The following is a 21,020-nucleotide window of genomic DNA, read 5'->3' as shown; positions in this document are numbered from 1 at the left end:
GTATATGAGATATGGCACCCACATTTGACAGTTACCCAAAAGCGAGAAGACCTGGGGATTCCTTCAACCATTTGCCCATTTCATGATGGGTAATTTATGAGCATGCCTGCCCACACATCACTGACTGGTCAGCAGTTTTGACCAAAATGGCATGGCCCCCATGCCTCACCCTCCCTATTTCCCCAATCTCCCCCCAAGCAACTTTTTTGTTTGTTTCTCTGGATGAAAAACATCAAAAGGAAACACTTTGTGGAAGAGGTCAAACAAACAAACAAAAACAGCAGAAGCACTAAAAGAGATCAAACTTGACAAGTTTCAAAAACTGTTTTGAACAGTGGAAAAAGCATCTCGACAGGCGTATTGCATCAAACAGAGAGTACTTTGAAGGTGACTGAAGTTTAAACATGTAAGAATAAATACACAATATTTTATAAATAAATTCTAGGTTTTGAGGGGGCCCCCCTCAAATACTGAGTTTGCTATATGGCAGATATTGTGTCTAGTCAGAGGCTCACCTGGACTGAAGAGACTCCCCTCTGTCTTTTGGGGCTTCCTCTTGGAGGAAACAACCAAAAGAGAAGCAAGGCAGCGCCCATCCCTAATAGCAAGAGCCAGTCCCCTGCTGGGATCTGTGCCATGGCATGTTGAGGTACAATGCCAAGGCACCGGGAAGCAGTGGTGGTGCCATATCCCACCAGGGCTGGTGGAATGTGCTTTGGCATCCAACACATAGGGAGAGCTGAGCCACCTCCCCTGTCATTGGCCGTGTGAGCAGGGTACTTTATAGGAGCTCCCATTTCCTCATCTAATTGGGAATCAAATGAAGACTAAAGCATGTAACAACTGGCACGTAGGAGGATCCAATTAGTGTTGTTCTTAGTGTTTATTCACTTGATGCCAGTCAAGTTGCAACCAGACATCTATTTGCTGAGGCCACATGCTAAGGAAACAATGACCGCTTGGGTGTGTCCAAAGTAGGAGAGTAGAGGGCCAGTGACCTCAATTGTGCTGCCTCATGGCAAACAGCCAAAGGGCTATGTGCGTGGGCAGAAAGAAGACTGAAGGGAGAATAGAAGGGCTTTCAGAGACCTTCTTGTTCCCAGGCCCTTACATATATAAAACATCATCATCTAGAGAACAAGCATGCCTCCTTGGGTGCCCACCAGGCTAGTGGGGCAGACATGGTTGGGTCATAAGGTAATGAGCTGCCCATCATGCAGAGATCCAGGCGGTCCCCATTGATCTTCTAAATGCTGTTGCTTAAAATCTTGGATCCAGAACTTTCACTTCTACCCTTTGGAAATTATCCAAAATATGGACAACTTCTCAACAAGTATGCACTGATTAAGTAATTTATGGTTCTTTCTATATGAATGAGTCTTATGCAAGTATTAAAAAGTCAATCTTTAAAAACAATCCTTGGTTGCAGAGGAACTTCTTCTGCTATCACTACTGATGCGGAACATAAAATTATTTGTTTATGATATGACATCAACGTTAAAGAAAATATGTTTAAGAAAAAAGACTAGGATCATGAGTGTTCTTTGGTTATTTTGCTTTATATTTTTATGTGCTTTCCAGATTTTCCACAATGTGCATAAATTATATTTATAATGTCTACTAAGTAAACAAAAAATATGGTGATAGAAGAGGTTCCTAAAATGGGTAAATGTAGACCAAGATTCCCTGGAGATGAACACAAAAATCATTTTAGTAAACTCCGAGTCACTTCTCAGTTTTCCTCATTGACAACTTGGAATTGTTTTAAAAAAATTTTTTTAAATGTGTGAGGTCCTTAACTCCTGTGCTAGAAATCATCCTTCAGAAGAGGTAGGAATAAGACTGAGGACTTGGACAAGGACCTTCCACAGCAAAACATAACCAGGACTTTGTGGATGAAGAGAGGAAGTTTGCACTCTGAGTGGCTCCAAGTACAGTATTTCACCAGAGAGTGAGACACTCTCTACAGTTCTCTCAATAAGAGTTTCTTTTGTTCACCTAAACACAGGAATTGACAACCTGCAATACTTGGAAGAGGAGGAAACCATGTCACAAAACTCGGTTCAACAAGCTTCTTCTCTCCGGGTCTTGAAGGTAGAATGGGGGGCAGCGAGTCTCCTGTGTGCCTCTTGGTGGAAAATCCTTAAAGCCCAATTAGACAGAAACACTTTTGCTGCACACTTAGGAAACTGTTTTCTGAAACTCAAGGAGAAGAAGCAGTGTCCTAGTGAAAATAAGTTATGTGTCCGGATACTTGCTGAACAAAAATCTCAAATGCATATGGGGTGATTTAATGCCATAGAATGAATAAAGCCTGAAGTAGAATGAATCTCTTTCCTTTCTGTTTGGAGGACTCACAGACATGGTTTCTGTAGCTCATTAGCTATTAAAATTATTAACAAATTGTTATTTTCAATCGAAAGTGCTTATGGTATTCATTATTCCCTCTTATGCCAAGACTCTCTGCAATTTACTCAGAACATGAATTATCCAGAGCAGTCCACAGTTTCTAAATAGTTTTGGTCCAGGTTCACTGCCTTTGGCTCGGCAAGCAAGTCAGGGCTGGGTGGTTAAAGGTCTCCGTGACATAATTTACTGAGAACTTAATTGCAACTAATCGCTGTCTTTCATTTGCCTGCCTGAGCAGCATCTGCCCAGCAGCTGCTGTGACTCCATTTGGTTGGGATGTTTGAATCTTTCTATGAAGTGAAATCAGGGGCATGAATATTTTATTGTAGATTTATCCCTCTGTCACTTTTTATAGGAAACTGCTGGTTGTTTTATTAGCCAGAAGCATTAATATGTACTATCACTCCATTGTGCCGAAGCTGAGGTTTAGGGTGTACTCAGAACACGCTGCCTTAGCGGGGTCCACCACTGAGGAAGAGTAGGAGACGTGGCTAAGTCAGAGTGTGGGGATGTGGTGGTGCAGATTCTTGAATGTTCTGGGATGTGCTTGCTGGAGTCAACCCAGAAGGGGATACTGAGTAGTCGCCGGTTGACCATATGTGATCAGTCACTGGCACATCCACTTGAGAAACTAGTGAGTAGGACCAATTCACCCCATTTCACAGATGGAGAAACTGAAATTTAGAAGCTAAGGTCAACAGTGACTTAGCCAGCTAGCCCAGACTAGAATCGAGCCTCGTAACTCCTAGGAGTCTCCAAGTCATAGCAAAGTAAGGATATTCTTGGGGGTTGCAGCATCACTTAAACGGTTTGGAGAGCCTTGGAAGTACCAGCAGTGGAAGAGGGCACATGTAGGACCTATGAAGTGGGTTGTGGAGAAGCAGGCACATGAGATGGCCCACTGAAAGATGAGGACATGCAGACAGAGGACACCACGCCAGCACCTCTGGGTTAAGGAATATCCAACAGTCTGGAAGAGAGGAGCACGTGTAGCGACCAGAGCAGAGGTGACAAGGCCCATTCCCCTTAATCTACCCTAATTCTTACTTTTCATTTTCTTTTTCTTTTTTTTTTTCTTTTGAGTTGGGGGTCTCACTCTGTCGCCTAGGCACAGCTCACCACAGCCTTGAACTCCTGGGCTCAAGCAATCCTCTGATCTCAGCCTTCCAAGTAGCTAGTACTACAGGTGTACACCACCATGCTTGGCTCTGATTCTTACTTTTCTTGATCTAGAGTGTTATTTTTGTTTACTAGTATATATCCTGAAAACATCTGGAATCCTTAGATGGAACTGTATGAGGAGCATGGGCTGAATGAATGACGAAGTCATCGGACTGAGACTTAAATGCCAGACCTAGGACATGAAAGGCTGAAAGGCACTAGGCTCTGGGATACCATTAAAGGTTTTAGAGGGAGGACACAGCATACCTGAAGCTGTGGGAGAGTTGTATACATTCCTTGGAAGGGAAGAGAGATTGCATGTGAGGAGGCCATTTAGGAGACTGTTATGGTAAGAGTGGTCATGGACATGGGGAGGGGGAGGCAGATTTGAGATCCCTTGTGGGGGTTGGCTTGGTGGGACTTAGCAATTGCTTGGATGTGGCACAGAGGGCAGCCCTCAGATCCTAACCCTGCATGTCTGGTCTTTGGAAAAGGCGTGGTCACCGGACTTCAGTCAAGGGGAGCAAAGGCATGGTGGGTGGGACTTCCTGCTGTACCTTAAGCTATCCATCACATGGGCCTGGACTCCCAAAGTAGAGAGCAGGTATCCCCTTTATCACAGTATCTGTAGAAACGATGGTGCAGGTCATGTCTGCAGAAAAATTCTTTGTATGTGAGCCATGGGCACAAAGGAGCTGCAGACTGAACCAAGGGGGCAGGCAGAGCTGGCTTAGAGAATGGGGCCAGGGAAGGAGATGGGGAAGTAGAAAGCAGAGGGCGAGTGCTCCTGGCTCCTGAGAAGCCCAGGAGGAAGCCAGCAAAAATAAGGAAGAGTGGCTGTTACTGTTAGAGTGTCAAAACTGTCATCTGTACTAAGGGTTGTATGACAAGCTGCGCTCGCCAAGCATCCTCAGGCACATCTTAGTGCGAGTAGGTAGACGTTGCCTATGGCCAGCCACTGAGTCAGAATTGGAGCCCTGGGTACCAGCTGTCTCCACATGGCTCCGGCCTAGATGTCTGTCACCCCGGGAGGTCTCCTTTCAAGTCCACCATGGCCATGGCCTTAACAAGCCGTAACCACCAGGGCCACTGCTTCTAAGGTAGCAGCATATCATGAGGCCCCAGCAACTCAAAATAGACCAAGAGAGTTACCTTGAAGATTGTGGTTGAGGGGCCTTGCTGGCTCCCAAATACTCTGGGGGAGCTGGGAGTGAGTGTGCAGCTTGCAGTTAAAGGTAGTTGTGGGTGGAGATTGGGCAGAGCTGTGAATTCCCTTGCTTGTAAAGTTGTGTGCCAGAACCCTTGCAAGCGAGCTCTGAGCCTGAGGCTGCCAGCTCTGTCCTGCTGGAGCTCTGCCTCTGCCCCGCCACGAACACAGCGGCTGTGGGAGCCCTTCCCCTCTGTCCTCCTTCCAGGACACGCAGAGCTGGCTCACTCAGACTCCCAAGTACCCCCCCCCAGGAACGTTTTCTGAGCGTCTTGTGAAATTCTGAGCGTTTTCATAGCCAGCGCAAGGCAACAGGAGGGTGGAGTGCTGGGGAGGTCTGCTTGCATGTTTTCACGTTGAATAATGTTGTGGGGTGGGCAGCTGGGTGGCTGGGCAGGGCCTCCCGATGGTACTAATCAGGCCTCGGGGTGTTTTCTGCAGCCCTCTTGGTTCAGGACTTTGGTGTTTGTTCATTTCTGACGGTTACTGTACCGTTTCAATGGTGTCCAAGGAAAATCATGTCACGTCATTAATCTGTGGGAGTCTTTTTCTCCCCCCAGTCTTCTTAGGACCAAATGCTTGGGGCTAACCTGTTACACCAACCCAAATGCAAGCTAGCCTGTGTGTAGTAGGAATTTGTGATCAAAACAAAGAAAGCAATGACAGAGGGCCTATGTGGCAAGTCAACGGTGCCGTGTCATCTCCTGGTGAGAGTGGAGGGAGATACACAGCTGGCCATTTGGGTTTAGGTTCAGAACCACCACCACTGCCGCCACCTCAAGATATTAAAGTGTCAAGTGCTAGACTCAAGGCCACCGGGCCAAATTCCACAGCAGACATGGCTTGGCCCACACAGGCGTCTTAAGGTTTTTGAATTCATTTCCAACATATTAAAACCAGGGGACTGCAATAAGACTGAATTTCCAGCTTCACTTTTTAAAATGGGCTAGAGCACAATGGCTGTCCCTCACCCTGGACACCACGTGGTCAGCTGACCACAGTCTTGACATTCTCTGTGACTGAGGTCAGTGAGTACATACTGGCCTGCCTAGAGCTTCTGTAAGTATTTTCTTACAAAAATTTTCATATGTACAGAAAAGTACTGAGGTTAATAGGCACTCCTGTCCATTTGACTGGCCACTTCACATCTTTTAAGTAATGAAATGTTACAGATACATTGGAAGTTCTCTTTGACCCTTCTCCAATCCCATTCTCCTCCCTTCCTCTGTTGGTGCATGTGCTTCCCACACAAACTTTCAAATGTTTACATCTGTATGTATCCACAAACCAAAGAGTATTGTTCGGCACATCATAAACAGTCTCTTATCCTTTGCACATCCATCTTGCCTCTGGGAGCTAACCATGTTGCTGCCGTAGATGAGTTGTGTCTGTTTCTTTGTACTATGTTATTTTATCACATGTATTTATTCATTCTGCCATTGACGGACACTTGGGTGGTCTGCCATGTGGGGTTTATACAGTTATGCAGTGAACATCTTTGTCCAGTTTTCCTAAGCACATGTGCAAGAGACTGTGTCCCCAGAAGTGGAAGTACTGAGTCATAGGTTATGTAACCTAGAGCTTTACTCTAAAGGGGTTACCTGTAGAGAGTGTCTCACCAACACTGTGTAAGAACCCCCATCTCCATGGTCATGGCCAAATCTGGTTTAGCTGTACTCGTTAGTGTTGCCAGTGTGATAGGCATGAAATGATACCTCATTTTTTGATTTTTTTAAATACGCTGATCTGTAGTGAGGTTAAGTATTTTCATATTTGGGAGATACTTACATATCTTCTTCTGTGACTTATTCTCCCGTTCTTTGCCCACTATGATTGGGCTAGTCATTTCCTAATTGATTTGTACATTCAGTCTTACAAAGGAAGAGAATTCTGACACATGCTACAACATGGGTGAACTTTGAAGACATTATACTAAGTAAAGTAAGCCAGTCACTGGAGGACAAAACTATAATTCCACTTATATGCGATACCTATGTAGTTAAATTCACGAAGACAGAAAATAAAATTATTACTGCCAGGGGATGGGGAGATAAGTGAATAGGGAGTTACTGTATAATGGACACAGAATTTCAGTTTAGGAAGATGAAAAGTTTTGAAGAGGGATGGTGGCAATGGTTGTACAATAATTTGTATGTACTTAATGCCAGTGAACTGTACACTTATAAATAGTTAAGATGGTAAAGGTTATGTTATATATATTTTGCCACAATAATAAAAACACCCACAGTGAGATACCACCTCATACCCACTAGGATGGCTATAATCATAAAAGACAGATAGTAGTGAGTATTTGTGAGGATGTAGAGAATTCAGAACCTTCATGCACTGCTGGTGGAAATGTGAAGTCATGCAACTGCTTTTGAAAACAATCTAGCATTCCTCGAATTGTTAAACATAGAGTTACCGTATGATCCAGCAATTCTGCTCCTAGGTATGTACCCAAGAGAAATGAAACATATATCCGCGTAAAAACTTGTGCACAGATGTTTATAGTAGTATCATTTATAATAGCCAAAATGAAGGAATAACCCAAATTTCTATCAACTGATGAATGGATAAATAAAATGTGATCTATTTCTACACTGGAATATTACTTGACCATCAAACAGAATGAAGTACAGATATAGTCTACAACATAGGCGAAGCTTAAAAACATGCTAATTGAAAGAAGCTAGTCCCAAAACACTTGATAGTATATGACTCCATTTATATGAAATGTCCAGAGTGGGCAAATCTATGGAGACAGAGAGCAGATTAGCGATTGCCTAGGGCCGGGAGGGAGTGGTGGATTTGTGAGGATGCAGTTAAGGGCTATGAGCTTTCTGTTTGGGGTGATGATAATGCTCTAAAACTAATCGTGGTGGCAGTTTCATAACTCTGAATATATTGAGTCGTGCTCTTTGAATGAATTATATAGTATATGAATTATATCTTCATGAGACTGCTGGAAAATGGCTCTTCTGCTTACTAATGCATGGCCTTGAGCAAGCCAGTTAACATCTCTGTGCCTTGATTTCCTCACCTATAGAGTGAATCTGCCTAGAATCATGGCAAGGATCCTCGCTTAAAACATTGCCTGCCTCATAGGAAACTCTCAAAAAGGGTTAGCTGGTGTAACAACTAGAGAAGCTATTTTAGAAGCATTTAAACCATAGTTTAGCAAAGTGTTGAAGCCCTTCCTTCCCTCCCTCCCCCCTCCTTCCTTCCTTCTTTCTGTAGCAAGTGAGAACTACATATAATGGTCTAAGGACCTTTTCAGGAAAACATGGAAAAGTCTCAGATCCTGGCTAATTACCCATCTCAATTTCCAGGGTTGAAAAATGTACCTCAAGCCTAGAAATATGTGTTTTTACCAGCATTCAGGGCTCAGTTGCTTTCGGGAGTGCTCATTGCTCACCCTGCAAAAGGGAACTCTCTCTGTGCCACGGGGCCTCTCTGCAACAAAAATACCTGCTTCCAGAAGAGCTCATGTTCACACCAGCACCCTGCTCCTCTTGATGCCCTTCGGATTTTCATTTCCTCTCTTAAAAAACAGCTATGTGAAGAATATTACTTTTCAGGGAAGTGTATGTGGGAACTCATAATTCTTGAATTTTAAATGGAGAAAGGCTGAGTTGACCCTTCACGTGCAGCTGCAAAGCATCCCTCCGAGTCCCCAGGGAGAGCATCACACCCCCGCTCGTTAAGTCACACTTGTACCTCCTCACCCCGCTCCTTCTTTGCAGACATCTGTTCAATAAAAGCTGCCACATATCTTTGGAGGCTATATATGGCACATGTTAAAGCTGTGTTTTGATTGTTCTCAACAGAGTTGCTGGCTGCAGTTCGCCATGAGCAGTGAGAGGGACCCTGTCTCAAGCAGATAGGAGAGTCTGATGCTGCCCAGAACCCTCCAGGGTGTTTCCTAGGAAGGGGTTGGGAGCACGGGCTCTTGGCTGGCCGGCCTCTGCCACGTCCCCTTATCCCCGGGCCCACGGTGAGTTAAGGTGTAGGTGCCCTGGGGAAGGCCTTATTTCCCACAACATTTGCTTTCCCTTGGCCGGATAGTCACAGCCCCATAGGCAGTGGCATGGCATAGGGGAGAAAAGGAAGAGTCGCACATCCCCAGATCCCCCTGCACAGGCATCTCGTGGATGCTCTACCTACTGAATGTGTAACATCCAGCCTCACAAACACACCCTCTGCCCACTGCTCTTGCTGTTTTACAGAGGAGGAACTCAAAGTTTGGAAGAGGTTAATAACTTGCACCGAGTTATAGGATTCAGCACCCAGAGGCCTTGTGCTATTTTTCCTGTCTGTCTCATCTGAATCATGCACATTTATTGAAAATTAGAAAAACAATAATTTAAGATGAATTTGTCCATCTCCATTTTGGTTTAGAGGGTCTACATAGACTGCCCATGCCAGAGGACTCTGGGGGTACAGCAGCTCTTCTTAGCCTCACCCATACCTGGATTGAAAGTGATGGTCACAGCACATAAGAGCTGGGATTTATCAGGTCTGTGGGGTACTCAGTAGAGGGCATTTCAGACAGCCCACCAACAAGCTTGAGAGATGATAACTAGTACCAGCATTTTACAAGAAAGAAACGGAGACTTGAGCTCTGACTCCCCCAAGGTTACACAGCTAGTAAGTCAACAGAGTGAGGACTTGAGTTCAGCCTCCGACTCCAGGATACCTCTGAAATAAGGAAACTCATCCCTCACATCTCCCACCAGGGCAGGCCAGACACCCAAGGCTTGGGTGTCAGCCCAAGATGGACGGTCTGCAGTGCTTGCCCTGTGGGTATCAGTCCATGTTTGTTCAAGAGGCATTGAGACCAGGCCTCTCTTCTTCACCCCTTCCAACCCTGCTTCTCCTGGAGCCCTCTCCTAGGCTGGCAACCTCTCCTTGTTGCCAATCCAAAGAACACCTTTCAGGCCTCAACACTACAGAAGACACAGTCCCCTTTTCTAGCCTTGCCTGTCACCCCCTCTCTGATCCTTTGAGAGCCTTCCATTCTTATCCTGTCCCCAGGTGCGTGCACTCCCCAAGCTCCTTCTCTGGCCTCTCCCTGTCTAAGCTCTCTGGGTGAGTCATTCATCCTTTTGGTATCCCCACGGCCTCTTGCTCATGACTCCCAACCCTATGTCTTCCACCTGACCACACCCTGAACTGCAGATGGCACCTGCAGACCTGTCCAACACTGTGTTCAGCCGCCTAGTGTCACCTCATACTGACCCTCTAAAGCAGCACCCACCCTTCTACCCCCATTCCAGCTCCTCCCCTGGGTGCTCCCTCTCACTGCATACACCACAAACATTCTCAGGCTGCCAGAATCCTAAACTTGATTCTTGCCTCCTTGCTCTCCTTGACCTCACATTCCCAAAGCCCTATCACGTCCACCCTTTAAGAGTCTTCCATGTCCCACTACTGCCCTGGAGAAAACCATCGTCTTGCCCTAAGGCACATGATCCCTAGATGTACCCAAGGCCTCCTCCCTTCCATCCCAGCCTTAAGGGGTCAACCAGACATACCCAGAACTGGACACCCCATACTCAGCAGTTGTACCTTACTCCCTCTCCTGGGCATTTCATTGGTAGGCTCCCTCTGTAGAGCACGGAGCCCTGCTACTTTGGTTGGCCACCTTCATTTTGACCTTCTGGAGCCAACTCAAGCTCCATTTTCTTCACAGCCCTTGTCCAACAGCAAATAAATTGTCTGCTTTTATGTTTCCCCCTCCCCTAAGGGCCACATACTTGAGTGAGCTCCATGAAGACAGAGACACTGAGTTGAGTGCCCCAGCCCTTGGTTCAGAACTCAGTGTGAGATTGACATTCATGTCTGAGGAACAGACAAGCTGAGGTTGAGCAAATTAAAAAGACCACCCTTTCTTTGACTTGCCCTGCGACTTTCTGGATCCTCTGGGCTGTTTCCCACCCCTCTTTCTGTGCTGCGCTGTTTTTTGAGTAACTTGTTTGGTGCCCTGCCTGGAATTTGCTGGTCCCTGTAACATATTCAGAGAAATGCATACATGCATCTTCTTTCCTTACTTTGATTAACGGAGCAAATATAAGAAATATCCTAGTGCAGAGACTGGCAGAGATGAGGTGCTCAGCCAATGCCCCAGCCTTCCTTTTTGCTCCTTTTGGGTGAAAGGGGGAAAAAATTGACACTGGACCGCTGGACAAACCACTTATTAGCCCAGATTGTGTTGGAATAGCACATCTCACACTGTTTTTTAGGATTTAAAGTTCTTGAAAATAAATGGCCTACCACTCTCCTCTTTTTTACTATCTGTGTTTGAGATTCACCCTATGTTCAACACAAAATGACAGTGTCAGAAGAATGTGAGTCTGGCAATGCTATTGTTTCTTGCAACAACTGAGTCATATCTCAGCAGATCTTACAAGGCCTTTACCTAGTTTAAACCTCAGCCAGATCAAGTTGCAAATAAGAACTGAATTTTTGGTAGAAGCTGAAACTTCTCAGAATTGTGACTGCATTGGGTCTGTGAAAGGCAGAGTAATGGCCCCCAGAGACGGCCACATCCTAATCCCTAGAATCTATGAATGTAGATCCCTTCACGGCAAAGGGAATTGAGGTTTGCAGATGCATTCAGGTTATGTTCTGGGTTGAATTGTGTCCCCTCCAAATTTCTTTATTGAAATCCTTACCTCTCAGTATCTCAGAATGTGACCTTATTCGGAAACAGGACCATTGCAGATGTAATTAGTTGAGGTGATGTCATACTGAAGTATTCCAATATGACAGTGTCCCCCTATGAAGATGGCTGTGTCAGGACACAGACATGCAGAGAGAACACCATATGAAGACGGAGACAGAGATTGGAGTGATGCTTCTACAAGCCAGGGAACACCACGGATTGCCAGCCATCACCAGAACTTAGGAGAGAGGTACAGACTAGAGTCCCTCAGAGCCCTCAGAAGGAGCCAACCCTGCTGACACCTTGATCTTAGACTCCTTGCCTCCAGAGCTGTGAAAACTGTGAAAGAATACATTTCTATTTATCTAAACCACCAAGTTAATGGTACTTTTTTGGCAATCTTAGCGAACTCATACAGTTTGGTAATCAGCTGACCTTAAAACAGAGATTACCTGGATTATCTGGATGGGTCCATATAATCACAAGGACCCCTAAAAGTGAAAGGTGGGCAGAGGAGAAGGTCAGCGTGATGCAAGGTGAGAAACACCCCTGACACTGCTGGCCTCAAAGATGGCAGAAGAGGTCCAAGCCAAGGAATGGAGCAACGTCAAGCTGGAAAAATCAAGGAAACAGATTCTTCCCCGGGGTCTCCAAGAGGAAGCAGCCCTCTTGACACCCTGAGTTTAGACCAGCGACACCTGTGTCAGGCCTCTGGCCTCCAGAAGCATAAGTTGATAAATCTGTGTTGTTTTGAGCCATTAAGTTTGCGGTCATTTGTTACAGCAGCAATAAAAACAGAATACAGGTTCTTATACAGTGACTAGGCAGTCCAGAACATCTCATTAGAATGGTTTAACTCGAAGTATATGCAGAAGAACTGAGTCAGTGCTGGGCAGGGAGGGAAGCAGAGTCCTTTCTCACCCTTTCACAGGAAGGGGAGAAAGAATGACCTGAGGTAGAGACGTGTAATTGTGGTTTACTAAAGAATTACAGTTTCATGGCTTTTAAGAAGAGCTGCTGACTCATACTTGACTAGTAAGTGTTGCTGTTAAGGTTTGTAGGGGTCACTAATGAAAAAAAAATAGAGCTTATGTGGTAAGAGGAATGTAAACTCTTTCAGGGAGTTGCAGTTCCTTTCCCAGATCACTGGATTTGGAATCAACATGATGTTACTGTGATGTGCACTTGTGCAGTGGTGGTCAAGTGTGGTAGATGGGTTCCTGTAGCCAGAGGGGTTCCAGTGAAATGGCTTCCTTCTCACACACACACACACACACACACACACACACACACACACACACACACGAAAGTTTTAAGAAAGTCATTTTCTTTCCAGACCCCATTGAGATATGTCAAGATCAGGAGCTAAAGGACTAGGTGAAATAATAAGCTATGGAGTATCTGTACATACAGCACACACTGCAGCCCCCAGTGCTCCCCCCCCATAGACTGCTCCTCCCATGTTTCAGGCAGGAACGTGGGCACCCTGAGCAGGAACGCTCTGCAGGTATCTCACAAAACTGAAAACTGGTCTCTTCCCTTGTCTCATCTTTGACTGCCTGGGGCTTGGGTAATGCTTCACTTTTTCACCTTTTCTTCACCTATTTACTCCCTGCTCCTGACCACCACTGCTGTCATCTTTTGTAAAAATTGTGGTAAAATACATATAACATAGAATTTACCATCTATATTTTTAAGTGTACAGCTCAGTGGCTTTTAGCACATTCATATTGTTGTGTAACCATCACCTCCATCCAATCACAGAACTTTTTCAGCTTCCCAAACTGAAACTCTGTGCCATTAAACACTAGCCTCCACTGCCCCTCTCCCAGCCCCTAGCAGTCACAGTTCTTTCTGTCTCTCTGAGTAACTACCCTAGATATGTCCTCTAAGTAGAATCACATGGTATTTCTCCTTTTATGACTGGCTTATCTTACTTAGCTTTATGTCTTCAGGGTTCATCCATGTTGTAGCGTGCATCAGAATCCCTTTCCCTTTGACAACTGAACAGTTGTATGCATAAACTACATTTTGCTTATCTGTTCATCCTTCACTGGACACATTGGCTGCTTCCAACTTTTGGCTATTCTGAGTAATGCTACTGTGAACATGGGTGTACTAACATCTTACCATCACTATTTCTTTACTCTATCTAGTTTTAAAATGACACATAGCTACTGAGTAAAATAAGACACAACAGCCTAGCATGTTCCTGGCTAACCTTGCTGACTCTAAAACTCAGCTCAGACATCACCTCTCCTACACTCCCTGATCCTGAATTGGAGTGAGGCACCTCCCTGGGTCCCATCAGCCCTGTGCTCACCTCCACCCCAGCAGGGAGCTTCATATGCTGCTGGACTGGCTGGTTGCGTGGCTCCCATGGGTGGAGCCATATTTGCATCTCTACCTCTCGAAGCTGGGGACAGAGCTGGAAATAGGAGTGAGTAGAGGAAAGAAGGCTGTGGAGAGAGGGATGTGCCCTGGGCTGCTGGGTGTGTGACCCCCTGTCATGGGTACATTTGTGCTCCTTTCTCATCCTGACTCAAGTCTTACATAGTGAGGTCAGGAGGCTACTTTGGCTGCAGAAGCGAGCTTGTTTTGAATCCCTGGCTGTGAACATAGCACTCGGTGGAGCAAGCAGGGGCAGCCCCTCCCCACAGCCCCAGGAGAGGGGTGAATTGCAGAGCACCTTTGGCTCAGGAGCAGAGCAAACGTACATGGGCCTCACCCCCATCTCATGTGCAGAGGACTGTGTCACCCATGCCTCTTCGAGGCTCTGGGCAAGGGAAATCCTAAGGACTCTTCTGGAAAGCACTGGACAGCAGGAAGAAGGGATGCGTGGGTTGTTTTCCATCCTATTACCAGAGGCAAAGGAGAGAAGAGGCCACATGACCAGCAGTCCCTCGCAGCTCTGTGGGAATCTGACGTGTGAAAACAGCGCCCCTAACAAGCCAGCTTCTACAAATTGCTCAAACCAAGAAATCATCTTTGTGGGAAGCCTCTTAAATATGTAGAACCTTTTGGATGAATATCTTTGCTTTTTCCATGTCGCTCTTGACTCTCTCTGCAGATCTGACTTCTCAAGTCAGCAATGGGCAGGAGGTATAGAGATGTCCAGGGCAGGAATGCTAAGCCATGCCCAACTTCTCCCCCACCCTGTGTGTCCGGGATATGATCTTTATGTAGATCAGAGTCACCACCTACAGTCACTAAAGCATATGCCCAGCCGTGCACCCAGGAATGGAGCTGCATCCTGCGGCCCATGGCATACACTCCCAGTCAGGTGACATCCCCATGAGCATGACAGGCTTGGCCCTGGAAGCATGGCAGTGCAAAAGAAGGAGCAGACTCAGAGCTGTTTTCACCACTGAAGTCGGCACAAGTGCCCCAAAAGGGTCTCACTGTAACGCCTGACATTTATATCCACAAAATCAATTGCAAAAGGGTGGGACAAAGGAGATCTGGTGGGAATCAGTTCATGAAAGACACAAAGAAGGTGGGGTTGTGGGGAAGGGAATAAAACTGGCATGTAATCTGGTTGCTTAAAAATATCGAAAGAGGGCAACATTGGGCAGCATTAATGAAGACGGAGTCTCCATTTAAAAAGAGAGAAAAATGATCCCATTCATTCCTGATGCTTCCAGACCACAGGTGGGCCATTTTGTCCCCTTGAAGAACAGTGGTGACTGGTTAGAAGGTAGAATGCAAGGCACTGAAAAGTCTGCCACATGGGGGCGATTTTGATCAAGAGAAGACTTGAACAAAAGAACTATCTTCACATATTTAAGAGAACATCTGGCTAGGCTTGGCTCAGCCTGTAATCTCAGCACTTTGGAAGACCGAGGCACGTGAATTGCCTGAGCCCACGAATTTGAGATCAGCCCGGGCAACTTGGCGAGCCCTCGTCTCTACAATAAATCAAAAATTAGCTACGCGTGGTAGCACGCCTGTAGTTCCAGCTACTTGGAAGGCTGAGGCAAAAGGATCACCAGAGCCCAGCAGGTCAACACTGGGGTGGCCATGAGCGTGCCACTGCACTCCAGCCTGGGTGACAGAGTGAGACTCCAACTCCAAAAAGAAAACATCTGAGTTACCACAAAGACTAGAACCAGGAGAATTACACAGAATTTAGTTCAGCTCATGTAGTGTCATTTAAGCCATTGCCAGGTGCTAAGATGGAGCTTTACACACTACCCTCTGGGAAGGCCATCTCCTACCAAGGAGACCATAGCAGCACTAATAGCTAGTTATATGGCTTAGGTGTGTTGGCTGCTATTGCATGAGCAATACAACTATACCCTAAGGGAGGCACTGCCACTCCCACCCCTGCTGTGTAAGCCATGGGTCTAAAGAGGCCTTCACTAGAGTTAGGCCCTGGGAGCCTGAGGTCTGAGGGCTGAGTCTGCCAGAGGAGTTAGAAGTTAGTTCCAGAGATGGTCTGGATGAATGAGCCTAGCTTGGGGCAGGGGAGGAGCCCAGGTAGCTCCTTCTCACCACTAGAGACACCTGTACCACCTCAGCTGCTTTAGGCCACTGTCATCTATCGCCTAGAATGTCACATGGGCCTCCTCCAAGGTCTTGCCTCCACCGCTCTTGTCCACTATAAACCTGTCCACACAGAGCTGGGGTCCTCTAGAGCCAGGAAGAGCCTGTCACTCCTCTCTCAAAACTCACCAGGACTCCCCATCTTATTTGAATAAGAGCTGTTGGAGCCAGCCAGGCCCTAATCTCACGCTTCACCTCCCAGATCCCATGCTCTCCCCTTACTCTCCACTTTCTCACTCTCCCAGCCACCCCAGACCCTGGTCATTTCTCAGCCCCAACAGCATGCTCCTCCACTGGGGCCTTTGCACCCACTGTGCCCTCTGCCTGGAAGCCTTTTTTCAGGGAGCCATGGGGTTCGTTTCTCTCCAGGCTCTGTTAAGATGTCAGCTTCCTTGCCCCACTGTATAAGATAGTGCTTACCCCCACCTGATCCTTGTTCAACTTTACACCGCTTAGCTTATCTCTGAAGCACATGTGACCATGTGGAATCGTTTCTTTTCATGCACTATAGGTGTTATATATGACATATGCATTGTGTAAGCACATGTGTTTTATATATATATATATGCTAGGTATAATATGTGTTATATATGCTATGTTATATATGCTATATGTGTTACATATGCATTATATGCTGTCATGTTACATATGCATCATATATGCTACGTTCTGTTATATATGTATTACATATGCTGTGTTGTGTTATATATGCTATATGTGTTATACATACTATAATGCTGCGGTGTGTCATATATGTGTTACATATGCTATATGTGTTATATATACTACATGTGTTAGATAGGCTATGTTGTATTATATGTGCCTATATGTGGGGGAAGCCCACAATCTTCCCCCTTCCCTTGTATATGTCACATATGTTATGCTGTATATTGTTCACTAGTTTACCCTCAGTCCCCATTAGAATGTAAGCTTCAAAGGACAGGGACTTTGTCTTACTGCCTCATTATCAGAACCCAGAACGTGTCTGACACATGGGAGGCCCTCTACAAGTATGCAGTGTGTTGATGGAGGAGTGAGCAGTCAGCTGGAGCTGGGAGCAAGAGATGCCAGCATCACCCAGTACCTGCTTAAGGTGCCGGCATCACCCAGTACCTGCTTGAGGTGCCGGCATCACCCAGTACCTGCTGACAAGCAAAGGCCGCAGATGTTTCTAAACAGGGGAAAGGCATGGCATGATCGGATTTGGTTTCGGGTGGAATTCAGGAATATTTTGACAAATGAGAATAACTGAATGGCTATCAGACCTAGCCCTTCATGGTCAAGCTGCTTTGTCCCGTGGTAAGCTCCTGGGAGCTAGGAATATTTGAGGCAGGGTAAGAGAGGAGGCTATGCTTGCTGGCTTATCCAGGGGGACCAAGCAGGGGAGATCCTTTAGTGTCCCCAAGGGCATTCCAAGCCCCATTTGTGCCAAGGAATCATAACTCCCAAACTGCCTCACTGCTTTCCAGCACCCTGGCACCAGCAGAGATGTGGATGGCATCAGGGTCATCAGAATATTCGGCAGGTAGGAGAAGTTTTAGAAGAACACTTTCAAACTGCTGACCTCAACAGCCTCAATCTTCCCGCAGCCCACAGGTTGCCGTCCTCAAAAATCAGTCACTTCTAGAGGACCCACACTCTCTGGAAAGCAGGCAGGACCTGATCCCAGTTATTCAAGCTGCAACTGGGGGTGGGGTCCTTTGTCAAAGGCTGTATCAGTCAGCTATTGCTGTAGTGACAAAAAACCCCAACATCTCAGTGACTTAACAACAGTGTCAGGTCGTATTATTATGGAGCTCAGACTGTAGGAGTGGCCCCTGTATTGGAACCCGCTTTCTCTCAGCAGAGGACAGAAAACAAAGAATCTCAAAACTAAACCACATAACCACATTCAGAGCTTCCACTGGGACATGGCCAGCATCATGTCCACTCCCACCCAGCTGAACAGAGCGTATGCTACTACAGGGAAGGGGTGGACAGGTAACTCAGTCTGCCACAGGGGTGTTGTGGGCAGAAAGATCTGTGCTGAGGAGCCCATTGAACCAGATGGCCACTCAGGTCATTTCCTCTGCTCTGATATTCCGGAATTATTTCCAAAGTTGATTGCGAACCTCCCTGAGCCTGTCTCCAGCTCTCCCATCACAGTTCCATGGTCCATCTGGAGGGTCCCTCAGGAACTCTCTCCCTAGTCATTCTCGCTCTGTCTTTCCTCCCTTCTGGCAGGTGGGTGGCAGGCCCATGGAGCCCCTGCTCGGCGACCTGTGAGAAGGGCTTCCAGCACCGGGAAGTGACCTGCGTGTACCAGCTGCCGAATGGCACACACATTGCCACACGGCCCCTCTACTGCCCAGGCCCCCGGCCAGCACCAGTGCAGAGCTGTGAAGGCCAGGACTGTCTGTCCATCTGGGAGGCATCTGAGTGGTCACAGGTGGGTGCCTGAGTTTGCCGCCAGGGATGAAACTACCCCGAGGGCCTCCAGGCCTCATCCACAGGGACCCTAACACAGCACCTTTCACCCGTGGTGTTTGGGACACATTCTCAGGCAACCCAGCCCTCGCCTGCCACCAGGTCAACTTAAATTTGTGTTCTAACTCACATACTTTTTAATTCCATCTGAGATATATGTGGACACCACAGTGAAAGTCCTATGGATCTCATTTTTCTATGAAAATTCTCACATAAAATTAGAAAGACAGACAGACAGACGCTGACTGCCCTTTAAATTCTCCTTTGGGCAATATTTGAATTGTAGTGTGGCCAGGCTGGGAAGGTGGTTTCAGAGGCTTTTCTGGAACTCCATGGCAGTCTTTCTGGATTGCCCGAGTCTGAAGCCGAGAGGGACAGATTTTAGTGTGCAAGTCAGAGCTACAAATCTCATGCCACAAAATTTTTTGGAAAGAGGTCAATTAAGCCTTAGGTTTTAACTTTGAAGGCTTGTCCTGGGAATGTGATTTTAGCTTTCGGTGACGCAATCCAATCTTTGCATTAATGATTTTGATTGTTTGTCTATAAAACGACAACAAAAAAAAAAAACACCGAATAAAAGGCAGGCTTCCCTCAGGTCTCCCACCAGACATAGTCTAGGAAACTCAAAGAGGCTCATCCAAGACACTCTTCAGTGTGGAAAATATTTTGAAAGTTCCCTTTTATTGCCAAACAGTTGGAATTATTTTGAATAAAAAAGTATTCAGCCCATTTTTAATGAACGAAAAGTTTGCCCTTGGCTGCTCTAAAACTGAGTTTAATTTCCAGATAGATCTTGACATGTATTTGTTCAAAGACCTGAGCCTTTCACCTACCCTTTATGATATTTTAGGAATATGAGAATCTTAAAATGAGTTGTGTGATCTTTTTAAAATATACACTCATGTTTGTAAGTTTGAAGTTTAACATTCAAGGGATTTGGGAGGGGGGATGAGAGGAATACTTGCTGAAAGGGGTAGCGGCAGGTGTTCGTTCAGTCCGTTCCTCTACCCCAGGTGAACCTTAAGGCCTCAACTACCTGACTCTTGATCTAAACAATATTTATGCTTGAATCAGATTCAAATCATAAATTTTCCACTCAGACTCTTCCTTAGAGAAAAGAAAATGCCTCCCTGCCAGACTGACATTATCAATTATCATTATAGTATTGAAGATTGCCACATTTGGAAAATGTGAGACAATTGGAGCAAGATTTAAAGAAACAGATTTCCATGTCTATATCTACATGCACACCTAATCCTAACCCTGCACTAGCAGTCACACCAGTCATTCTAATCTGGCTCAGCCCTGGCTTGAGCAAAATGCTCCCTTCTAAATATTGAACTTGGAGTCAAATCATTCCCACAGGAGAAGCTCATGAAGCTGGTATTCCTATAGCTTCCGCATGTGCTGAAGCCCCTTAAACCTTTCTTCCACTGGAAGCAAATGGACTTTGTTTTCTCTTGGCTGAGTTTTTATTGACATGATGGCTTTTATTAAGCCATCAGTGTTGATTACTCTCACTACCTACTCCCCAACTTCTCCCTGATTTTATTAGAAGGAGGATCATATACCCAGAGGAAAGCAAAAGGTGGTAAGGCCGTCTTGTCCTCAGCTTCTAGGCCCCACCCCTGATGGGAAGCAAAGAGAGAAACTGAACACTACCCTCCTAGGTCCCTTGGAGATGCTGGCGTCAGCCTCCAGCACTGCCCTTTCCCAAGGACAATGACTTCGAGAGAATGGGCTGCAGGACAGAGAGGGCCCACTCAGGACTTGACTTGGCCAAGAAATAGGCCAGATGTTCAGTGCTTGAAATTTAAGGGAAGTACACAAGAAATGCAGAGTAGAGTAAGACAAAGCAGGACCCGAGCTTGGGCAGAATGGGGAGTAGGCCCCTGGCTGCAGAGGAATGCGTCGTGTGGATGCTAGTAGAGGAGTCCCCAAGTCACATGGTGAGGATGCAGTTGCTGAAATGGTCAGGCAGCTGTGCCACACTGAGAAGCAGAGGGCAGCCCTTCAAGGCAGTGGCCGGGGCTCCCTGCAGCACCGCTCCAGGTCACAACCCATCCTGCCTGGGAGGCCCTGTGTGCGAAGCCACTGTGGACTAAATAAACCCTGGCATCCAAGGCCCCTTTAAAACAGCACCTGGCCCCACACCCCGCTGCTCTTTCAACTCCCCCCAGGGGACACCACAACCAGCTCTGAAGCCTATGTATTTCTTCTAACACAAGCCAGTCTAAACTAGTCTCGAAAGAAAACCCCATGGGACCTTCAGACAGAGAGCTGAAGTGAAATTCACAGGAAAGAGAAAGCTAGGCCATATTTAGGGGTAATCATTAATAACAGAAATATCAAGAATAATGCTTGTCTTTTATGTACCTTTTCTCCAGTGGGTACAGTGGAACTTTTTAAAAAAGGTGTCTGTTGTCACTCAAGAAGGCTCCTGCTGTGCCCTGCTGTGCTTGTGGTTAAACTGAGCAAGTGTGAAACCTCCTTGGCAGAAGCCCGTCTTCAGCCAGCCATCTCCCTAAGTTACGTGTTGTCATCTGCGGTGGGGACAGGGCTTCA

General features: G+C 46.3%; 1 protein-coding gene across 1 annotated transcript in view; it reads left to right on the top strand.

Annotated features, from left to right (window-relative positions):
* The window catches only part of ADAMTS17 (ADAM metallopeptidase with thrombospondin type 1 motif 17), a 167,205-nt gene that overhangs the window by 130,980 nt on the left and 15,205 nt on the right, over positions 1-21,020 (top strand). The window contains exon 13 of the mRNA XM_021711794.1: positions 18,213-18,417. Coding sequence (XP_021567469.1) covers positions 18,213-18,417 — 205 coding nt within the window. The remainder of the gene's footprint in view (positions 1-18,212; positions 18,418-21,020) is intronic.

This window comes from Carlito syrichta, unplaced genomic scaffold, assembly GCF_000164805.1.
Source record: "Carlito syrichta isolate Samal-C Ts95f unplaced genomic scaffold, Tarsius_syrichta-2.0.1 Scaffold302587, whole genome shotgun sequence".
NCBI lineage: Eukaryota > Metazoa > Chordata > Mammalia > Primates > Tarsiidae > Carlito > Carlito syrichta.
Note: the sequence above shows the minus strand (reverse complement) of the source record. Positions and strands in the feature narration are given on the sequence as shown.